Source organism: Ochotona princeps, chromosome 2 (genome assembly GCF_030435755.1).
Source record: "Ochotona princeps isolate mOchPri1 chromosome 2, mOchPri1.hap1, whole genome shotgun sequence".
In the NCBI taxonomy this organism is placed as follows: domain Eukaryota; kingdom Metazoa; phylum Chordata; class Mammalia; order Lagomorpha; family Ochotonidae; genus Ochotona; species Ochotona princeps.
In genome coordinates, this window is record NC_080833.1 from 95707113 (window position 1) to 95731601 (window position 24489).

Below are 24489 nucleotides of genomic sequence, written 5' to 3' on the forward strand. Positions count from 1 at the left end.
GGTGGCTGCAATATCTGCAATATCTGGGTCTGGGCCCAGGAGCAAACAGGAGCCAGGAGCTTTTTCATGTCTCCCACTGGGTTGTAGGGGCCCAAGAATTTAGGCCATCCTCCCCTGTTTTTTGCAGGCAAATCAGCAGGCATCTGAATTGGAAGTGGAACAGTCACAGTACAAACTCCCACCCACATGAAACACTGGTATCCCAGAGGACAGCTTCACCTTCGACACTACAATGCCCACCCCATCATTCAACTTAGAAAAAAAATCAAAAAGATTGAAATCAGAGGATACCCATATTAGTTCCAGCCAGCCATGATATTTTATAAAAAAGAAAAAAAAGAAAATCTGAAGATTCCTAAACAGTAAAAGCTTTAAAAAGTATTTTAAGGGATATGATGAAAATTTTATAGTCTGTATTTCCTTCTCCCTCTACATGTTAGTCTTCATTATTCTCTTACTGTAAATTTTATTTCTGTTTAGGTACGCATAGCTGCTAAATTCATCACTCATGCACCCCCCGGGGAATTTAATGAAGTATTCAATGGTGAGTAAAGATTAGCATTTAGTTATTTTAAACTCTCCTTAATTACTGTAATGTATTGAATGCCTCCTATCTCTAAATCCTTATGACATGTTATAGCTACAGCTAAGAAAATCAAGGTTCAACAAGGCCACCCAGATAAATCAAAACAAGGATTCAAATCCAGCTCTGAATCCAAAGCAATCTCTTAACCTATAAATTAGGATATCTGTCTTACCTGAGAAAAATTCTGATAGCAGTTTATGCAGAAACAATGTTAAGCTGTTAGGCATTTAAAATAATAGATTCAAATTTCTTCAAAGCTTACAATTGGAAAGCTTTCTAGTATAGTATACTTTCTAGGGCCAGTGGGGCAGAATTGAAGACATTCAAGAAGTTAAATTTATATAATCAGCTTTGCCATCCCTTCAAGCTTGCCATTAATTAGGTCTTTGGTAGAATCAGGTAATCTGTGCATTTACAACTTTCCATACTGTTTTTGGTCTTAACACACTTAGAAAATGACTTCATAATGAAGTCAGTCATCACAGTTCTTTTTTATTTATTTCTGTGTGTCTGGGTTCCTTTTAGCAAAACTTTTTTTTTTTTTTTAATTTGGATGATCTTGACAGAGTTGATTAGAGTTCAGCGAGTCAAGGGCTACAGTAAGGTGGGTAAGACCACTGTTTCCACATTCTCTTTTTTCCTTCCTGTAACTGGGGGAAGGAGACCACACGCACCACCCCCCAACCATTCTAGGGTCCGCAATGTGGGGCATTCTCTGAGGCCACTGCTGAAGTGGTTTCAGTAGTTCAGCTGTTCTGAATTGCTGCCAATCTCACCATTCCAAGCACGATGAAATCTCTTCAGAATCCATTGGCTGACATAGTCCGCCTCAGCGTCTCCACTTGCTCAGATTTTCACTGACAACACTTGGCTAGGGTGTTGATCAATTTGTTCTGTCCTCTGTTCTGTTATCAGATGTCCTATGCAGGCTCCCATGGGCTACCATATCCTCCATGTGCACCTGGATATGCTGTCCATTGCTCCATCTGAGCCACTGAGGAGGCTCAGCTTTGACACATTCCCTCCACAGTCAGACCGTGGAACCTGCAATGCTGTTCATGGTTGGGGTTCTGAGTCCGGCAGTTAGATTGGGGTAATCCTAAAAGAAACTTTGAGGTGATCCCAGACCAGATTCTTGTGTGTACTTGCCAGTATAGGGTTCAGCACAGACCATTGCCCGCCCCATTCAGCTTATGCATATGCTGGTGGTTGCAATTGCTGGGTCAGTTCTGCCTTCAGCCCTGTCTGCTACACAAACTAGTGGATATTGGAGCCCAACCCGATCCTGCCCACCACACACTAGGCCCTCATGCACACCAGGGGGAGCTGCAGCTAGTCAGAGCGACCTGCAATAACCCCCACCAGCTTACCCTCTGCCTTGGTTCCCGGGCTTGCCAGTATGTACGGCAGACTGGTCCAGTCTGTCCCACATCCCATTCAGTTCCCAAACATGTCAATGAGCATTGAAGCCTAGACAAAAGTTTTATTTTGAAATTCTAATTATACATTAGGAGGTTAGCTGCTTGAGAGGAAGTCATCTACATCAGGCCCAGAGCCCAGCACTTGGTAAAAACAATCAGCAACGTCTACTTATAAAATTAATGCAAAACCAGAGTAACTGGGAAAAACATAGAAATATCCACGCTAAGAAATATAGACTACAGTAGAAGTAAATTAAGGTATTCTTTATTAAATCACTTGCGAATTTTGAATACTAACTGCTAGGGAAACAAATTCAACTTTAATTTTCTTCAGCTTTCTTGCATGTTGACTAAATGTAAATTTCAACAAGTAGGCTTTTAGAAAATTTTCCTTAAACTTGAATTTTTGCTAAATTAAAAACTGAATTTTTTTTTTTTAAATGAAGGACTTATTTTATTTGAAAGTCACAGTTACAGAGAAAGAGATTGGACTTTCAAACATTGGTTTGTTCCTTCAAACAGATACAGTGGTAGGGCTTGTCAGGCTGAAGCCAGGAGCTGGGGATTCCATCTGGGTCTCCATGTGAGTCGTAGAGACCCAAGTACTTGGGCCATCTTTCCCTGCCTACTTGCCTAGACACATTAACTAAAAGCTGGTTTGGAAGTGGAACATTCAAGTACTGCAGCCTTGCCTTACCCTGTTGTGCCAATTAAATTCTTGACTTAACAAAATGAATATCCTTTGTAGAATTCCCTTGTTTTGTTTCAGTCAACTTGAAATGAAAAACATAAAATTATGAAAACAGTTGATGCTTACAAAGTATTAGCTTAGGAATTAGCAAGCTGCTCATGGCCTGAGTACTGTTTTTATTGGCACATTTTGGCCCTTTTCTCAGAAGCTCTGAGAGTCAGTGCCCTTTGGCGTGTAATTAACCTTCCCTGTTGGAAGGAATGCTTGGTAGTTTCTTGGTAACAAAGACAGTCCTCTTCCAAAAGAAAAATGATAGATTGTTCAGCACATAGCTTTTTAAGATGATTTTGGCCCCCCACATTAGATTCTCCGAAGAATGTGTTCAGAAATTTACTGCCATTGACGGCCTAAGTTTTCCTGATCTGATATTACAGAAAAACCTGCAGTTCTTACTCTTGGCTCATTGTAAAGGATTCATTTAAATAGAAAATTAATACTTTATGTACCTATAGCCTTCTGTAAATCCTGTTTTTCATTTGTAATGAAACCCCTTCAGAATTTATTACTGAATTAGAGCATAAATAATTATATCTGTGAATATTTGCATCGGCTTATTTGCATTTTTAGAATTTCTATCCATGTATTATATCCAAAGACTGTTTTTGAAATTTGCTATAATTTTTCCTGTTTGTTTTTTATTCAACATTTTAATGTGTTTTTCTCCTCAGATGTCCGGCTACTACTTAATAATGACAATCTCCTCAGGGAAGGGGCAGCGCAGTGAGTATCTTTCTAAATCCACCTCAAATGTTATTCTAATCATCAGTAAACCCTAAAAACTGTCCATTTACCATGCTTCAGAATTAAGCAGTTGATTTTAGCTGTTTAGGTGGTGTGTTTTTGTTGTTTTGTTTTGTTTTGTTTTGTTTTTCAAGTGAAAACATGTTCTACCAAAATGTTGTTTACTTATGGAAAACCTTTTATGTGAACCTTTGGTTTTTGGTTCCAGGTTTTCTCCATTGTAGTAAAACTTAATTTTAGCTGTTTTCTAAACTGCAGTTATGGGAAGATTGGACTACTAGTAGGCAATAATAATGATTCTCAAATTTCCAGATAGAAACAGATATTGATAAAGTGGCCTTAGTAGTAGGAATTAGCCAGAAGATAAAAGTGTAATTACTCTATCTAGTCATTGACTGTCAGGCTAATTAATCTTTCTAAATTTCATTTTCATGCCTTCAAAAGCACAGAGGTGGTTTTGGTTTGTTATTTTATCTTCTGCATCAGGTCTAACTACTTTCTAGCTCTCAAGCTCCCTTGTTACCTGGTTTTATCACTCACTATTCTCTTCAGCGTGCAGTTACCCTCTAATCAACTGGCTAAGAGTTCCTTTGTGAATAGGAAACCAGAACTAGAAAATGGCTGTTGAGAATAAGGGCGTTGTGATATATTGCATCAAATAGTTATCATAAAAGTCATTTGATGTGATGTATAACTATAAAAACTTAGTAGCTGCTATGCAGGAAACAGTCATCTTGTACCCTCCATCCACGCTCCTTTTCTGGAAGCCATTTGGTACTGATAAATTCTGGAAACATAGAATGTGTACAAAATCACCATAATTATTTTCATGAATGGTACCTTAATTGTCCATCGATTCAGGAAAGCCAGGCACACTGTAAAGATAAGCTGTGATGCTGGTTTCTGCTAGATGCATAGAATCTGCTCTTGGGAATGACAATCATAACTTTGTTAGTTCAAATTGCTATTTCATTGAAAGAATCTCTTCTACATCTCTCAGCAGATGATTATCCTATCAGAATGCTTGTAGTAATAAGCTCACTGTTTCACAGGACAAGGCCTTCAGTTTGCCCACCTTTTTAATTTGAAATGCGGAGAGAGAAAGAGAGCTTTCATGTATCGATTCACTCCCCGAATGCGCACGAACAGCTGGGGCTGGACCAGGCTGAATCCAAGAGTCATGAACTCCCATCCAACCCATCCACATGGGTGGCAGGGATATAAGTATTTAAACCATTGTCTGTTGCTCCCAGGATGCACATAAATAGGAAGCTGAATCAGAAGCCATGGCAGGATTCAAATTTAGGCACTTCTGTATGGGATATCCCACTGTACCACACAACCTGCTGTTGCTGGCCACATTGGCCCTAGTTTATCCTTTGGAACAATCTGTGATTAACATTCTGTGTACTTCATTTGACAAGGCACTATGAAAGGGAGGTGGGGATGAAATGCCACCTAAGGGTGATTGCAAGCCTGTTGTCCCATATCCAGTTAGAGGTTTACTAGAAACTGATATGTGATTTAGATATTTCAGTTTCTTTAATTACACTGACATTGAAACTGTGTTTATAAATATTCTGCTTAAGAAGAATTTTCCTGGACTCAAATAATTTAATTTTTTCATAGGAATGAAGTATTGTTTTGTTTCTGTAGTGAAAGTCTCTAGGGCAGTATCTTATAAGAAACGTTTACTAGTCTTGTTTTAGTGATGATGATGATGAAGATGACGATGTTCATCATCATTGTCTTCTATGCAAAGTGTTAAAAGCCTGATGCACACAGGGGTTACTCTCTTTGCTGAATTTCTACCTGTTCTTTATCTCGGAACCATTCAAAGATAATTCCTAGCAATTTGTATATGAGAGGGATATTCTAAGTCAGTTAGAGTGAATTTTTATTTGATAGAGAAAGGAAGGTATTTTAGAGTTATTCTTGGCTACTGCATAAGGAGTCAAAGACTGAAGACAGATAAGACTTCCGAAACTATTAGAAATAGTTCAGAGACTGATGATAGTGGTTTGGACTATAGTAGTATCAACCAGGATGTTGGGAAGGTGTCATAATGTAAATATGGCGTTAAGGGGAGCCTTCCATATTTACTAATGGATTGGATATGAAGAGTGAGAGGAATAATCTAGGGCCAGCCAAGGTTTTTGATAAATAAACATATTTAGAAATACAGTAACTTTGAAAAAAATTCTAAGACTTAAAATTAACCTTAAAGATGTTTAAATAATTACTTTGATTTCTCTTGAAAAACCTAGAAAAGGAAAGTATTAATATTTAAAAGCTAGTGATCTAGCAAACATTTAATAGGTTAAAATTGAGAATTGTGTTAGAAGACGGATACTTTCAGGGGACACTGTGGCACTGCAGATTAAGTCACCTGCAGTGCTGGAATCCCATATGGACGAAGCTCGTGGCTTCTTTCTTCAGTGGGGTCCAGCCTTGACCTTTATGGTCATTTGAGAAATGAACAGGTAGGTGTTAAGGTCTATCCCCTCCTTTCTCTGTAACCCTGCCTTTCAAATAAATGTTTTTCCCCCAAAAAAGAAGACTGATACTTTGGGGATGTAAGTATGTTAGCTCTCTTACACTGCAGCTTAGTTGCCTTCTTGTACTTCAGCTTGGTTTGTAAAATGTGCTGTTGAGCCACTGAAAATGAAGAGTCTCAAAAAAATCACGCTCTGTACCAAAATAGTTAATATTAGGCATGTATTTTTTTAATATTTATTTATTTTTATTTGGAAGGCAGATACATAGAGAGGAAGATCTGATGGTTCACTCCCCAAGCAACCGCAACAGCTGGAGCTAAGCCAGTCCGAAGCCAGGAGCCAGGAGCTTTTTCTGGGTGCAGGGTCCCAAAGGCTTTGGGCCATCCTTAACTGCTTTCCCAAGCCACAGGCAGGGAGCTGGATGGAAAGTGGGGCTGCCGAGATTAGAACCTGCACCTATATGGCATCCCGGCGTGTTCAAGGCGAGGAGTTTAACTTCTACTCTATCATGCTGGGCCCAGGCATGTTTTGTTTTGTTTGTTTGTTTGTTTTCTGTGTGTGTTTTTTAATTTTTTATTTTATTACATTTGATTTTTTAACAGTTTCATAGGCTCTGGGATTCCCTCAACCCCTCCCTATACCCTCCCCTCAGGCATGTATTTGTTTAAAGATTTATTTATTTTCATTGGAAAGTCAGATATACAGAGAGAAGAAACAAGAGAGGAAGATACTCCATCTGATGATTCAATCCCCAAGTGGCCACAACGGCTGGAGATGAGTCGATCAGGAAACAGGGGCTTCCTCTGGTCTCCCATGCTAGTGCAGAGTCCAAGGCTTTGGGCCATCCTCTACTGCTTTCCCAGGCCACCAACAGGGAGCTATTTGGGAAGTGGGGCTACAGATTAGAAACTTGGCCCTAGCCATACATTTTGATTGTTTACACATATCCCCTTTTAAATGATATCTCCTCCTGCCTTACACCCTGTTCCTAAAGTTGGCTACTGCTCAGCTCTCTCTCACTCATTCCACTTTCTTTCCAGTTCTGACAGTTATGTTTTTTCTTATCTGTCCTACCTCAGGGAATTAAGGATAAGAAAAATATTTCAACAATAGTGTAGCAATTAAAGATTGAGTTACAGAAAACTTCTGCCTAGATCATTGTAACTTTTGACAGCTCACAATAATCCAGATTCCTATAAATTTAGAATTGTTCAAGTGGAAGTGTGACAAAGGTCATTGAAGAGCATCAGGTGCTTCTGAGACTTTTGGAAAGGGGTTCTTTCAGAAGCATTAATTCAACACTAGTCATCTAGGGGACAAAGCACCAGACAGTGTTTTCACATCCCCATTGACTAGTTTATGAACTACCTTTTGTGTTTATTTACATATAATTCTTTTCTCCCCCTCCACTTCCCTCCCCATCTTTTTAAACCTTTGAAAAACAGTGCGTTTGCCCAGTATAACATGGATCAGTTCACGCCTGTGAAGATAGAAGGATATGAAGATCAGGTAATCATTCTCTGTTGGGTTATCCCCGCCATAGAGATTTCAGAAACAAAGAGTTGTCTGACTCGGGTGCTAAATAAGTTTGGGTCTTTATTTGAAAAATATGCTGTATGTTAGGAAATTATTCCTCTCTATCTCTCTCTGATAACTTTAGTGGTTACTTCCGACTAAGAAAGGAGGACTTCCCTGAACAAGAACAGTGAAAATAGTTTAGTCTTCCTAGCTATCTCTAATTCTCCCTGGTAAGAATGCAAGGAGACATTCTACCTGATAAGGAAACAGAGGTATCTCTACTGAAGTTTGGGCTGCTTGTTTAGGAATTTACTAGTGGTAGGAGGTGATTTTATGCATATGTTTTATAAAATGTTTCATTTTATCTACATATCTTTACCAACTATGTAATTTGTGCTTCCTGTTTTAACAGCTCACTATAAATGACTTGAATAATTTCTTAAAATATTTGAAAAAATAATGCATAAAAGAATAAGAATGGGGCTTGATTTAAAAGTAGATCTGAAAGAGAAATTAAATGAAAAATTAAGTATCTTCTGCAATACTTTAATTGACTTAATGTGATAAAGAACTATCCTTTTTTTCAGAGTTATTCTTATTTGTAATTCTTCTTTGGAAGGTCTTAATTACAGAGCATGGTGACCTGGGTAATAGCAGATTTTTAGATCCAAGAAACAAAATTTCGTTTAAATTTGATCATTTACGGAAAGAAGCAAGCGATCCGCAGCCGGAAGAAGCAGATGGAGGTTTGAAGTCTTGGAGAGAGTCCTGTGATGGTGCTTTAAGAGCCTATGTGAAGGAGCATTACTCCAACGGCTTCTGTACTGTTAAGTATCTGCCCATTTCATTATCTCAGTGCTGTATTTCTTATCTTTACCTTGAGGGCTTTAGCTTGACAATCATTATTACTTCTTTTTTCTTATAGTTTCCTTTCTATTGTAGTCCCATGCCATTTTTGAAAGGAGTATAACTTAAGTGAGAAAATTTTTAAGGCAAAGTTCCTTTTATAAGCTCTTTAAGTACTAAAAATTTTAACTACGAGTATGTTCTGTTTTACTTTACCTTTGAGAAATTGACATACACCTATCAAAGCGCCTCCACCTCCCCAAAAAATGTTTAGGGTGCTTAGCTTTAGACATTGGGAAAAATAAAGAATGTTGGATAAGTTATTGCCCACATATGTGACTTTTTGATATAGGGGCACTTTTGCACCAAACTGCTTCTATATAGTTTATGTTTTTGTTATATAATCAGAGCTGGTTTTACTAAACCTTTTTTTAATCATGTAAGTGATATGATGATAAACATGGCTCTACTGTGATTCCTGATTTATAAAATTATAAGATAGTATTAAGAAAATTGTTTTAAATGTATTTTTTATTTGTCTTATTGAATTTTTGACATAATTATGGTTATGATGTATACAACCTATTGTTTGAATATATACATTGTGAAATAGCTAAATTAAGCTCATTAACAATATTGCTTCACATATGTACCTTTTTTGTAGTGAGAGCACTTAAAAATCTTTTAGCAATTTGTAACTATGTAGTACATTGGTATTAGGTGAAATAGCTTGTTTATGATGATAAATGGGAGTAAGAATATTGGTTAGAACATTTACTTTGAAACCTTACCAACTAGTTTGAATTCTATACCTGCCACTTGTTATGTATGTTTGATAAATTAATTAGCATCTCTGTGTCTCAGTTTCTTCATCTGTAAAATGAATAGTTTATCCCTCTCAGTGGGTTGTTGTGAGTTTATGAATTAATGATGAATATAAAGTGCTTGTAACACTGCCTAGCACAAAGTAAGCTCTGTGTAAATGTTAAATGTCATTATTATTGAATGGGGTTTTCTTGTTCTTGGCTTGTATTTTGATGATAGTGAAAGCCAGTCATAGTAAATAAATACATATTTCCTTTTGGAAACCTGATACTGCAAAGAGTGTCATGTCAATGACACTGTCTTTTAAAATTGACAGTTCCATCCAAAATAATACTTTGAACTTATCAATTGTTACCCACTTAAATTTTTCACTGCCTGTTCTTTATCTGGAGAGTTCTTACCTTACGGTGTACCTTATCTCCCATTGTCCACACTTGGGCATCCAGTTGCTACACTTTATTAGGGTCATGACTAACATGAAATCTCTATTTCTATTCACACTCAGAAATCTTGTCTTCCATTGTATGTGAATCTAAACCAGAAGCATCATATTTTTAAACTCATACTCAGGATGTCCTCATGTGACTTTGTTTTTCTCTCTAATGTACATAGTTCTCTTTATCTAGCCATAATCCTATTCTGTCATTAAGGATGAAAAATCTCTGCTTCAGTTGTAATTCCTAAAAATTATGTATTTTTTTCTTCACCACCCTTTCCATCCTGCCCTTTCTTGTTTTTCATTCTTTTTGTCATCTCTCTCTTTTTGACCAGCACACCAACATTCTCTCTCTACCTGGCCTTCTGTCTAATCTTTTTTTGTTTTTTAACTTTAGTTTTCATTCTACAGAAAGTGTTCTCTGTAGGTGGTAATGACTTTTCTATCATCTGACCTAGTGTCTTTTCCTTGGTTCTTAGCTTTTGATATTTCACACTAAAGTCAATCAGTTATTTCCAGAGAGCATCTTTTGCTTAGGCTGCTGTTTTCACCATCCTCTAATTATCTTACTGTCTCTACTCATTTCATTTTTTCTCCTCTGTAAATGTAAGCATTCCCCAAAACTATTTCACTTTCTTGAAAGTGAATAGTCAATTTAATGGAGGGAAAGCAGCACAAAGTTTGTCTCAGAGAAGCAGTCTGTTTTGTTTGTTTGCTTTTTAAGATTTTGTAAAATTTATTTATTTTACTGGAAAGGCAGAAATACAGAGAGGACAGGCAGAGAAAGAGCTACCACCTACTAAAGAGCTACCACCTAAGTGGCCATGGTAGCCATAACTGAGCTGATCCTAAGCTAGGAGCCAGGAGCTCCCTCCAGGCTTACACTTAGGTGCAAGCTCCCAAAGGCTTTGGGGCATCCTCTACTGCTTTCCCAAGCCACAAGCAGGGAGCTGGATGGGAAGTGGTGCAGCCAGGATATGAACCAGCACCCATAGGACATCCTGGCATATGCAAGGCGAGGACTTTAGCCACTAGACTATTACACCGAATCTGTAAGATTTTTATTTAGAAGGCAGATTTACAGAAAGGAGAGACAGAGAGAAAGATCTTCCATCCACTGGTTCACTCTCTTAAGTGACCACAACCGCTGGAGCTGGAACTAATCTGGTTTGAAGCCAGGAGCCTCTTCCAGGTTTCCCACACAGGTAAGGGTCCCAATGCTTTGGGCCACCCTCCACTGCTTTTCCAGGCCACAAGCAGGGAGCTGGATCAAAAGTAGAACAGGTGGTACTTGAACCAGGGCCTTTATGTGCTGCTGGTGCGCCACTGCGCCAACTACTATGCGCCAAAATACACTTGCATTGTATTTTATACACCAATATGAATTATTCTCTCAAATTCATAATCCTGGTCATGTTGTTTTTCTGTCTCCTTTATTACGTGTAAAATAAAGCCTCACATTTGTTTTTGAAGATTTATTTATTTGAAAAGCAGGATGGCAGAAAGATTTTCTGACTCCTGGCTCACACCCAAATGCCAATAACAGCCAACACTGGGCCAGAGTGAAGCTAGGAGCCAAGAACTCCATTAAAGTCTCCCAAAACAGCAACAGGGACTCAAGTACCTGAGCCGTAATTCACTGTCTTTTCAGCCACAATAGCAGGAAGTTAGATTAGAAGTAGAAGAACCAAGACTTGAGACAGCACCCTGATTTGGGATCCAGGCATCCTAAGTGACGGCTTAACCCACTGTACAACAGCATCCACCTTGAGTCTTAACTTTTTCCTCATCTGTGCACTAATGTATGACCTAAATCTACCATCTTCGTTTGTTTCCCGCTAGTCCACTTTACACACAACCTTACCATTCACTAAAGCAGCCCTCAGGTTCTTGCCTGAGCTGTTTATTCACTTTTTACCTCAGTTCCTACCTAGGAGAATCTCCTCTGTCTTATGAGACCCAGCCTGGATCACCTCTCCCTTTGCACATTAAGAACAGTATTTCATTCTAGTTTTGTTGTTTGGGTTTTTGTTTTGTTTGATTTTTGCACCCGTGTCATTCCTGGAACTCCAAGAAAATTGTTTAATAATCAGACTGATTCTTTGTCTACCTGAGAATTTAGCACACTGCTTTTATACGGTGATTGGGATATAAGTTAAATAAGGTTTTGAGGTCTAACTTTTTTTTTCCGGTAATAGGTATATGCTAAAACCATAGATGGGCAGCAGACTATTATTGCCTGTATTGAAAGCCACCAATTTCAACCTAAAAACTTCTGGTAAGAAACAATTATTCTCTGTTTCTATCTGATTTATATTAGAAAGAAGCTGTTGGTTACTTGATTTTTAAGCTGAGTTGTGATAAACTGACTTAGAGTCTTCAGTTCCTTGCCTGTAAAATAAGGAATCTAAACATTATTGATACTCCTTCCAATCCTAATGGTTTGTATTTCTGTCTTTTAAAACATACTAGTATTGACTAAGAACAAGTGATTAATAAAATGCCTACTTGAAAGTTGGATGATTTTGTTTTTTCTAAAGATTAAGTTATTTTTGTAAGAAAGCCAGATTTGCAGAGAAAAAGAAAAAGATCTTCCATCTGTGGGTTCACTCCCCAAATGCCACAATGGCCAGAACCGAGCCGATTCAAAGCCAGAAGTCAGGAGCTTCCTCTGGATGGTCTCAAGTGAATGCAGGGTCCCAAGGCTTTGGCCTGTCCACGACTGCTTTCCCAGGCCACAGGCAGGGAGCTGGACGGGAAGTGGAGCAGCCAGGACATGAACCGGTGCCCACATGGTATCTCGATGCTTAAAGGCAGAAGATTAGGCTCTTGAACCATCTCATTGGCCCTAAAAATTGGATTTTTTAATTGGGAGTGTTGTTAATAATTCTTGAATTACTTGCATAATTTGGCCTACTTGTTTGTGTTTGAAAAACACTCCTATGAATACAATAGCCATGGTTTTCTACTGAAAAGAATATAAAGAGTCTAAAAACTCCAGAACTATGATTAAGGTACTTGGATCCTAACTTTTATCTGAGTAGATATACAACCCTGGATATTATTAAACTAGAAATAATTATTCCTGGTTTTTTTTTTTTTTTCCTTTATGTCAGCTTTTCTATTTCAGTGACAGGGCAGTTCTTTCTTATGTGTCATGCTAATTCTGTGTGTTTTAATAGGAATGGTCGTTGGAGATCAGAGTGGAAATTCACTATCACACCACCTACAGCCCAAGTGGTTGGAGTGCTCAAGATTCAGGTGAAATTCCAATATGTTCATAAACTGTGGCTAAATCTTCATACAAGTTGACATTTATTCTGGTGTTAAAATAATGACTGTATAGAGGGCAAAAGGGAGATCAGTGAAGTTGCAACTTAAAATACACACACAAACATCAACTTTACATGGCACAATTCACAGTTGAGAACATTGTAAATAGAATGAAATTTGCAGTGTTAAAAATCATAACTACAGGGGCTCGGCAGCGTGGCCTTGTGGCTAAGGTCCTCGCCTTGATCCCATATGGCCGCTGGTTCTAATCCCGGCAGCTCCACTTCCTCTCTATCTCTCCTCCTCTCGGTACATCTGACTTTGTAATAAAAATAAAATAAATCTTTAAAAAAAAATCATAACTACATAAATTATTGTAGTGCTTAGTGTACATCCTGTGATAATTTTGTGACCACCTCCTTTACTGCTGTGGTGAGCTCAAGTGTGGTAAACATCTGCTTGAAAATGCTGTGTAAAACTAATCACTTTCCTCATGAGCAGTTTGCCTCTTCGTTAAATGACATAGCTTAGTAAACAAGTCATCTCTCATGACTTGGATGTTTTTCACCATTGGAAATACATATAACATACAAAATATGCTTTACTCAACTATGTTTTCCATAAGACTTCTGGTCAACAGCAGGCTAGTAAGTATGTTTGTAAGTAGCAAAAGTTACTTGTAGGTTTTTTTTTTAAGGTTTTATTTATTTGAAAGGCAGAGTGACAGAGGGAGACACAGAGAAAGATTTTTCCATCTATAGATTCACTTCCTAAAATGGGTAAACAGCCAGAGCTGGGCCAACCAAAGCCAAAAGCCCGGAACTCCTGGGTCTCCCACACAGGTGACTGGTACTTAAGTACTTGGGTCATTATCCACTGTCTTCTCAGGCACATTAGCAGAAAGCTAGATCAGAGGCCGAGTAGCTGGGACTCAAACCAGTGCTCTGATACGGGATGCCAGCATCAGGTGTCACAGACACTGACTTAACCCACTGCACCTCGGTCAGTCTCGTGTACACAGACTTTCAGTTGTTGCTCCTGACTGCTGCATTTTTAAAGGCTCAGCTATGTGTGTATACATATACACGCAAGTGTATCATTAAACTGTTGGTTCTTTAAAAAGCTACATGGATAGTTTTTTGATTTGGGTGTTTGTTTTTGACTTTTTTCGGGGGGAAGGTTTGAAAATAAGTGAAACTAAATTAAAACATAGGAATTAGAATCGCTGGTTCTCTTAAAATATAAATATTCAAGCAAAATAGATTGTTTTTTAAAGATTTATTTTATTTTTATTGCAAAATCAGATATACAAGGGCAGGAGACAGAGAGAGGAAGATTTAATTCCTGTGTGAAATCAAGTCTTCTAATATCCTAGAAGTGGTTTAGCTTTCTGAATTCTGAGTGACTAAGATTAAACAGTCATGCTGGGCCTGTCATGATGACTCAGTGGCTAACTCCTCACCTTGCATATGCCTGGATCCCATATGGGCCCCAGTTCTGTCCTGGCTGCTCCCATTCAGCTCCTGCTTATAGCCTGGAAAAGCAGTGGAGGATAGCCCAAAGTCTTAGGACCCTTTACCTGTGTGGGAAATCTGGAAGAGGTTCTGCCTCTAGCTTCAAAACAGCTCAGCTCTCATCGTTGTGGCTACTTAGGGACTGAACCAGCAAGCAGATCTTTCTCTCTGTAAATCTGTCTTTCAAATAAAATATAAGTCTTTTTTTAAAAAAATAAGTCATTTTTAAATAAACAATTAAGTTGTAATGATAAGTTTGATGATCAGTACCTAATGGTTAAATTTTACTTTAATAGCTGTTAAGTTGTCATTGTTAATGGTGTAAGTCCATCACAGAGGTGGTCAGTGAGGTTCATAGATTAGTGAGGAGAAATAGTGGGTGGGGTACACCTGATTGGCCAAGTGGGCATCCCAGGAAAGGGCTGCGAGCGCTGTTTGTATTCAGACTGGCGTTTTTATGGAGATGCGAATCTGCCTTTGCTACTCCCCTCCTCCATCTTTTGGGAAATTGTGGGGTGAGGATTTCCAGAAGTGGAGTTCCCAAAAATCATCTTATGCTAAGTACCTGCCTGAAATCTGTTTTTATAAAGTGTTTTTCTCTTAGTTTTCCATCTCCAAGTTAATAAGTTTCCTACCACACTCCCCTCCCATATATTCATATACAGCGAGATTTTTGTTCTTCCCTAAATGAAACCACTGTACGCAATTTTGTTACACTTTTTTTTAATCCTGTTGCTGGATACCCCGCTCTACCTTGTTCACATTAGGTGCCAACTCCTATTTTTATTTTTTTATTTTTTTTATTATTTTTTTTATTACAAAGTCAGATATACAGAGAAGAGGAGAGACAGAGATGAAGATCTTCCATCTGATGATTCACTCCCCAAGTGAGCCGCAACGGGCCGACCCGTGCCGATCCGATGCCAGGAACCAGGAACCTCTTCCAGGTCTCCCACACGCAGATGCAGGGTCCCAATGCATTGGGCCGTCCTCGACTGCTCTCCCAGGCCACAAGCAGGGAGCTGGATGGGAAGTAGAGCTGCTGGGATAAGAACCGGCGCTCATATGGGATCCCGGGGCGTTCAAGGCGAGGACTTTAGCCACTAGGCCACGCCGCCGGGCCCGCCAACTCCTATTTTTAAAAACTTGTTTAAGGGGTCAGCATTGTGACATAAAAGGTAATGTTAACAGCATCCCATATGGCCACCTCAATTTTCTGGCTGCTCCGCTTCCAATCTAGCTCCCTGGTAATTGCTCAGGAAAGGCTGCTCCCCACCTTGGAGACCTGGATGAAGTTTCAGGATTCTAACATTGACCTTATCCAGGGCTGACTGTTGGGACCATGAACCAGTAGATGAAATATCTCTCAATCTTGATTTGTTTATATTTGTTGGAAAGGGAGAGACAGAGAAAGATCTTCTATCCACTGGTTCACTCCCCAAATGTCCATAATGGCCAGAACTGAACTGAGCCAAAACCAGGAGCCAGGAGCCTCCTCTCCATGCAGGTGCAGGGACCCAAGGCTTTGGCCTATCCTGCACTGCTCCCCCAAGCCATAAACAAGTGTCTGCATGGAAGTGGAGCAGCCAGGACATGAACCAGCACCTATATGAGATGCCGGTGTTTATAGATAAATTGTGCCAGCCCCACTCTGGCTTTTAAACAAATAAATAAATCTTTAATAAATAATGAAGAGCTTGTTTAAGTGTACTTAACAGAATGATACTTCCCCTATGCAGTCAGTTTGTAGCCATGATAAGATGATAACTTACAATGTTGAAACTTCCTGTACCTCACAAGTCATTGAAGTTTTACTCTGTCTCTTGGGTATTACTCCTTATGGCACTTCAGTTTACATCTTCACAACTTTTTATTTTTGTAGTGCAATTAAACAATAAAATAGTTTGTTTTTCATTTGTATCCTTAATTTTTAGGTTAGCTTTCTTGCACCTGATCAGATTTACATAACAATTGTAATGATACAGTATATGGAGAGATGTGTCAAGTATTACCTTCTATTAGAACACCTTGGTTTTCACCAGGAAAAACTAATTTTCAATTATTTTAGTACTGTTAAGGACAGGGTCTTTATAAAAAAAACAGGCTCTTGTTTTTTCATTCATAAAGGCTAGCACAGTGCCAGGAATATCATAAGTACATTGTGTTTGCTTAATTAATTAAAAATAAATTTCACCTACTAAGGAAAGAGAATTCTTAAATTTTCTATGATTTTTAATTACTAACTATGAATTACCATTGGTGATACAGATTTGCACTTTTAGCAGCAGGTTTCTAAACAAACTAATTCCATATAAATTTGCTGAGACATTTGTCCCACACAGGTTCACTATTATGAAGATGGCAATGTTCAGTTAGTCAGTCATAAAGATGTACAAGATTCAATAACTGTGTCGGTGAGTATGGAATGTTTTATCTGTCTCATTTGTGTCGTGTTTTTTATTTATTTAGGTAGTTTGTGTGTTTCTGTTGTTTTGAGCCTCAGTGCTACCAGTAGAAATTCAGCTTGCTTTCCATTGTTTAATTTTGGTCGCACCAGCCAGCTATATTACTTAGTCTTTGACCAAAATAGTGACTATGATTTGAGAGAAACTCTTTTCTTTCTTTCTTTCTTTTTTTCTCGGTTATAAAATGTTCTCAAGTACATTTGCAATAAGTTTACCTTATTGGATTCTATAGGGCTGTAGTCAGATCACTAGAGAAATAACAGTTTTTGTTTTTAATAAAATTAAAATTAACTGTACCTTGGAGCAAGGGACAATAGTTTGTTCTAGTATTCTTTTCTTTTATACTCTCATTGCTGTTATATACTTTTAAGAGTAATTGAGTAATCCCAGAGAGCTGATATTTACGTATTATATCTATCAGTATTTACCTGCTACCTTACTAGAGTTAAAGTTTTAAAAATTAAAACTGATGGGCTAGCGTTGTGGTACAGCACATTAACCCACCACATACAATGTATGCATTCCATATGGGCAGCAGTGGAGTCCTGGCTGCTCCACTTCCAATCCAGCTCCCTGCTAATGTCCCTGGGAAAACAGTGGGAAATGGCCCAAATCCTTGGACCCCTGATCCCACGTGGGAGACACTTGATGAATACTGCCGACAAACTTCCACCTGGCCTACCCCTGGCCATTTCAACCGTTTGGGGAATGAACCAGTGAGTGAAAGATCTTGCTTTTTTTTCTCTCTCCACTGGCTGAGACAGGCTGAAGCCAGAAGACAGAAACTCCATCCTGGTCTGTCACATGGGTATCAGGGCTCAAGCACTTGGGCCCACTTCTGCTGCCTTCCCAGGAGCATTAGCTGGAAGCTGGATTGGAAGCAGAGCAGCTGAGGATTAAACCAACATTCATGGATATAGAATGCTAGCATCCACATTTCAGCACATAACTCCCTGTACCGTAACACCAGCTCCATGCAAAATAACTCTTTTGCCACCCCCATCAAAAATTTAGTGAAAAGGATGACATTTATTTACATCTCCACAAATTGCATGTGCCTAATTTAATCAACTACAGCTGGATTTTCGTGTGTGTATTTTATATTTTCCATTAGCCCACAAAGTGATTAAGTGATCCCATATCATCTATCTTCTAGAAAACTGTTATACAAGTATGAGAGTGAGTGAGAAAAGCAAATAACCTTTCCTTAATGCTGCTATGAAAATAGAAAGTTGTTTTGATCTCTTTGCTGTCAGTCTTGGGAATGGGACCCTTAAGCATTAAATCTTACCTTTAATTCTGATGTGTTTAACAGTAAATGGAACAGAGAGTATTTATTTCACTCTGTACGTAAATCATGTAATATTAAAATATACTTAGTTGGTTTAACATTATTACTAACAAAGGAATATAAACTCAATATAATTGATATGTCTGAGGACATTATTCATAACATTTTATATGAGGAATACTTTTTAAAGCACAATATGGACAGAGTGGAAGAGCAGCTATGTTCTGTCAGAGCCCTAGATTCAGATCCCCTTTTTATTATTCTAGAGTTCTGTGATTTTGGTGCAGTTACTTAAGAGGGCTCTAGTTTTTCATAGGGGAAATGGAGATGATGATCACGTGTATACTTCACAGGTTTGTTGTGAGCAAAGAAAGTAGTGGGTATGGGAACACTTGATTGAACAAGATAACTATTATTCCTTCAACATCTGCATGGTTTTATGCAGATTATATGTTGCATTATGCAAATATTTATTAAGATGAACTTGACTTTTCAAGATATTTTTCTTTACTGTTTTTATATTTTTGAAAATTCTTGTTTTCCCTTCTTCCCTTTATTAGAATGAAGCACAAACTGCCAAGGAGTTTGTCAAAATCATAGAGAATGCAGAAAACGAATATCAGGTAAGAAGATCTCAAACTGATTTTCCAGATTTAGCACCTTATAATTATGCTGTTAACATATTTTGTTAGACTTAGCTATGTCCTGTCATGCAAATACACATGCCAAGTGTGGCGTCTTTGCAGAAGTTACAGTTTGACATTGTGCTAATAATCAGGGTTTCAAAATTGGAAGGGATCTTTGAGGTTTTGAACTAGCTTGAGCTCTGTGGCCTGCTGCAGGGATGGAGAGGCACTCACTGTAAGCAAGCAGGATGCGCTCTCCGTCCTTTCTAGGAAACCCAAGCATGCCCTTTGACTAGTTACTTTCTTTTAACCAGCACATTTCTGTTCAAACAACTCATCTTCAATTATCTGTTACAGACTGCAATTAGTGAAAATTACCAAACCATGTCAGACACCACATTCAAGGCCTTGCGCCGGCAACTTCCAGTTACCCGCACCAAAATCGACTGGAACAAGATACTCAGCTACAAGATTGGCAAAGAAATGCAGAATGCTTAAAAGCTGACTGTAGATTCTTCAGTATGTGGAATGAAAAGGATTCAACGTGTGGTCATATGATAAATAAGTGATTTATAAACAAGAGTGATATTTTGGTAGGGCTTTCAAAGTTAACAGGTTTTGAAGTACTGTTGAACCTATAGCATTGTCTTCATTTCTTTTGTGTTCTCTGCCTTGTAATTTTCTGTTATCAACTATATCTACTTGTACATCTTTTTTTTTTTCCTTTCATTTAATGTTGGAGAGAAAAATCTATCCTGAAGTCATTTTACTGTTTAGAATTTTCTTAGCCATAAAGCCCTGACACTGATGTAGACTGGTAATGTGCCCAGTACTTTTTTATCTCTGTTCTTCAAAGCACTTCTGGTACTTCAGTGGGTTTTACTGACCCATGAACAGCTAAAGAGGCTATATTACAAACTATAGTTAAATGGAAGACACATTCATCCTTCTCCCTTCTGACTGCTTTGATCATTTATAGCATCTCATAATAGTTGTTTTCACAAGTTTGAATTGGGGCTTTTCAGGTCCTTTTGGAGGGGCCAAGGAGGTTTTCTGGAAATTCCATGATAGCCAGCTTCTCTGGAGAACTTGTTTTTAAATCCAAAGACTTGAACCACATTCCCTGAGCATGGACATGCTTTCCTTTTTTAAGCCTTCCATGGTTGTCTTCTCTCCATCTAGTACTATTGTAGTCATAGACATCTGCATTTTTAGAACAGTTTTACCCATTTATGTTTTTTTTAATTCAAAAACTGCTGACCTACTGTGGATATAATAGAGTATAAAACTTGAAAAATGCAGATGTTGAAGGAATAATAGTTATCTTGTGCTTTAATACTTTGTGGCAGGATTGTACTATAAGCAAATGGATCGACTATGTAAATCACAAATATGAAAAATGAACCAAAGTGAGAAGGCTAACTTCTAGGCAGTATCTTTCTATTGTAACCTATAATTTAAGGGAATACTAGTGATTTCTTCTAAGTAGGATTTAAGACTTGTTGCAAGCTACTTTCCCTCAGTCCTGCCTGCCAAGAACTCAGATGCAACTGTGATGTAGCACCCCTTCCCAGGTATATTGGCAGGTTTGTGTGTGATCTCAGAATACACAGGTAACATGGATATGAGATGACAACTGAAAATGGTGGATTCATTTACATTGTTTACACTTCTATGACCAGGCCTTAAGGGAAGGTCAGTTTTTTAAAAAAACCACGTAGTGTCTTCCTACCTGTCTCCAAATACATGTTAAAAAAAAAAAAGAAGGGTGTTTGTGCTTTAGCATTGTTTTTGCTCAGAAATACACTCAAGCAAGAGTTTGTTTCCAAGTGACTCATTGAGCTGTGTAAGCATTTTTGTTTATTTCAATAAAAGATATTTGTATTTTTTGTTGTTCATACTATATCCATCCATACCACACTATCTTCTGTATCAGATAGTCCAACAGAAATATACCTGATTTGTTCTAAAATTGTCTGAGTCTCCTTTTTGATCCATCTCTTCAGTCTTTGTTCTCAAGGTAAGATATTCAACTGCATTTGATCCTGTTTCTTGATAATGTTCAGGGTTTCTGAAATTGGCTCCTGTTGTCACCTATTGGAGACTCAGAAAAGATCCAAATATTTGCTACAAATAACTTTTTCAATGTGAGCAGTGTTTCTTTGGATTATACTTCTCTTCATTCAAAGGGTACCAATGATTCAAGGTTTTTACGTTGAGATTTCCATTGATATAAAAAGGACAATTCTCATTTTCTTCCTTGCCTTTTATTCAGAAAGCAAGGCTCAACTATGGTCGTAGTCACTCAACAGGAAGTTGAAATGAAAAGATGTGTGCATATTGAGCCTCTGGCAGTAGTTCACAGTAACTTAATTCTAAATGCTACTTCCCTGTCCTCCAAGCCTAGAGCAGACTGTAAGAAAAGCTTTGATTCTGGGATAGTTCCAAGCTTCTCCCTCCATCCAAGGCCAGTTCAGATGCCTACCTACCATTTGACATTTTGCTGTAGCTCATACTGTCTTTGTAATGTAATCCAAACATTCTAACCTTTAACTTGCTAATAATTCCTTGATTGATGTACTTAGCCTTGAGAGACTTTAAGAAAAAAACGAAACTGTATTCATGGCTATCTAATAAACGGTTTGGTTATGTTTATAAGTGGGAGGAAGTTGGCCTTCCTTGCCAAGTTTTGCAGACACCAGAACTTCTTAATCTTACTTAGCTTAATCTTACACTTGTATTGTGTCTATTTCATCACACTGCACTGAAATCAGCCTCTGTAGCCTAGGGCAAAGGTTGCCCAGCCAGATGCAAAGGAGCTGCCTGCAGGGCCTCACTCCCCTGTTGAGTTTGGAATGACACTGCTGAGAATTGTTATATCCAAACCTCCGTGGTGGCCTACGCCCAAAGCCGGTTCTATTTTATCATTTAGAACTTTGATGATGGATGCAAGTAGGTTCATGAGCTTCCTGGCAAACCTTGACATTTTACCTCCAAACTCAAAATACTGATATGTATACAAAGGATCTTCAGAAAATCTGTGGGAAAGGTGTATTATGAAAAAAACTGTTTGGATTTCCAAATTCTTTAAATAGAAATTAAATATATATATATATAATTGATTTATTTTTGTTGGAAAGCCAGATTTTACAGAGCAGAGAAGATACAGGGAGAAAGATCCATCCACTCCCCAAGTGGCCACAACGGCCAGAGCCGAGCTGATCCAAAGCCAGGAGTTTCTTCCAGGTTTCTCACTTACGTGCAGGGGTCCCAAGGTTTTGGGCCATCCTCCACTACTTTCCCAGGCCACAAGCAGGGAGCTGGATGGGAATTGGAGCAGTGGGGACACAAACTGGTGCCCATATGGGATCCCAGCATATGCATGGTGAGGATTTAGTCATTGAGCCATCACACTAGGCCCTTAATTATATTATCTATTAGTTTGGGGATACCTTCATGTTATTGAATATAGAACTTATATGGAACTATCGAGCAAACCAGATGCTTGTGATCACCTTCTAGTTGTTGAGCCACCTACTGTATAGACCTGGAAAGCTTGGTAAATGCAGAAGAAAACTGCACAGTCCTATAGTAGGATAAGCAAAAATCTCATTTGAACACAGAATATGAATATTCAGGGTACATAGAGGCCCTTTATGGGCAAAAACCAATTTCATGTTCAAATCCAAGATGTCAAAAGGTGTTCTATGCAGTGGCAGTGTAAGGATATACGGTTGATTCTCATTCAGGATAGTTAGGTACTGTGTGAGTTGGTGAGTGCTGTAACTCATGCCCGAATGAAGCTTAACAAGAATTTTCTCTGGAAAGCATTCTCATGTGTGGAACACCAGAACACCGCTCACTACATTCCGGGACCATTTTAAACAAATCACCAGCAAAAGGCACCAAAAAACCATGGCACTAGATGTGCCACAAAAAAAGTGAATTTTTGCGATCTGAGGGCTGGAAGAAAGGGCGTTGTGGTGCCCCACCTCAGGTTGGAGCCTGCATATTGGGTGTAGGAGGACATTGTGACCTAGTCAGCGAGCACAGGATTACAGCTGATGGGACAATATTTGTATGATAAACAACTGAATGGATGTCTTGTATGTGACTGATTGGATATCCTTTGCATGAGAACAACTGTATGGCTACCTTTTGTATACCTGATGAGATATCATTTGTATAAGAACAGTTGAGCGGGAAGTAATATACAAGGCAAAAGGAATTCCAAACTAAGGCATAGAAACAGTTGATGGTTCTGTTGATGAACTAAGTATCTCTACCCTAATCCTGTGTGACCCTCAGCATATAAAGTCTGTTGCCCCTAATAAATTTGGGCTATTGATCATCAGTCAGTAGTCCAAGCGTGTTATTATCATCGGCTCTGCACCAAGTCCATCACTGCAGGACAGCGACAGTTGGGCACCTCAGATTTTTCACCACATAGTACGTCCATGAAAGGCAACAAAAACATTGCAAATTCTGATTTGGGGATTATAAGTAAATTATAGTAAGTGGGTTTGTAAACACGAAACCTGGTAATTGTACCTGCTGCAGCCTCTCCTTGGTGTGGTAGAATGACCCATTTTAGTGTTTAAAGGCTGTTATCTTAGAGAGCAGAAAAAAACTACAGAACACTCATTCTGAATTACAGAAAACAAATTGAGAGTAATGGGCCCAGCACATTAGCCTAGTTGCCAATTTGTATCCAGCCTGTTCCACTTCCCATCCAGCTCCCTGCTTGTGACCTGGGAAAGCAGTAGAGGACGGCCCAAAGCCTTGGGACCCTGCACCCACGTGAGAGACCTGGAGGAAGCTCCTGGTTTTGGATTGAATCAGCTCTGGTTGTGGCGGCTGCTTTGGGGAGTGAGCCAGTGGATGGATTATCTTTATCTCTCCTCTTTGTACATCCGACTTTCCAAAAAAAAAATTAATAATAATAACTAAATCTTAAAAAAAAAAAAAGCTTTATTTAAAAGTGAGGAAGAGAGATCTTCAGTCCTTTGGTTCATTCTGCAGATGTGGTGGGTCTAGGCTGAATCCATAGTCAGGAACCTCCTCCACGTCTCATAGGTGGAATCAGTCTTACATACAGATGCAATCAAGAAGGGAAGGCTGTGCTAGACAGACGTCCGTCAGAGCATATCAGAAAGCAAGCTTTACAGGCCCTTGTTTTCTAGATCAAACTGGTTTGGAAAACCTGCCTATGTTGTAACCAGAATCGTGGAGCCTCACCTTTTCAAATTTTTGCCACCACAAAGCTGTGCATTTGTGTCCATGGGGACAACAGGCTCTACGGGGAAAGAGGAGGATGTATATTCCAGAGTAACAGGGTTTGGATTCGTTGATCCAAGTGTTTTATTTAGTGGGTGTTAATTTTTTGAACCGGTAAGTTACAAGTTTTGACAAAAGTCTTCCTCCCTGGAACCTCATTTAGGTCATTGGCAGAGGAACAAAAGGTAAAATATTTGGTTGCAGTTTTCATTTTCCAACCTACCCCAGCAAATGAATTTTCTGTAGCTTTGGGTCTCACTAACACTGCATTTCCGGCCGTTTCTGACTTCAGCTGGTACCTTGAAGACCCCTATGTGCTGGCCCATCCTTCCACTGTGTTGGGAGAATGTGTGGCCGCCCACATGCAAGTGTAAAGAACTGTAGCTCGGATTTATTTGGAACTGTTAATATGCCAATAGAC

General features: G+C 38.7%; 1 protein-coding gene across 1 annotated transcript in view; it reads left to right on the forward strand.

The window, feature by feature from the left end:
- The window catches only part of CAPZA1 (capping actin protein of muscle Z-line subunit alpha 1), a 44388-nt gene extending 23622 nt beyond the window's left edge, over positions 1-20766 (forward strand). The window contains exons 2-10 of the mRNA XM_004581917.2: positions 481-544; positions 3427-3478; positions 7443-7506; positions 8135-8341; positions 11821-11900; positions 12805-12883; positions 16752-16823; positions 18726-18788; positions 19149-20766. Coding sequence (XP_004581974.1) covers positions 481-544; positions 3427-3478; positions 7443-7506; positions 8135-8341; positions 11821-11900; positions 12805-12883; positions 16752-16823; positions 18726-18788; positions 19149-19289 — 822 coding nt within the window. The 3' untranslated portion in view covers positions 19290-20766. The remainder of the gene's footprint in view (positions 1-480; positions 545-3426; positions 3479-7442; positions 7507-8134; positions 8342-11820; positions 11901-12804; positions 12884-16751; positions 16824-18725; positions 18789-19148) is intronic.
- Positions 20767-24489: the final 3723 nt, after the last annotated feature.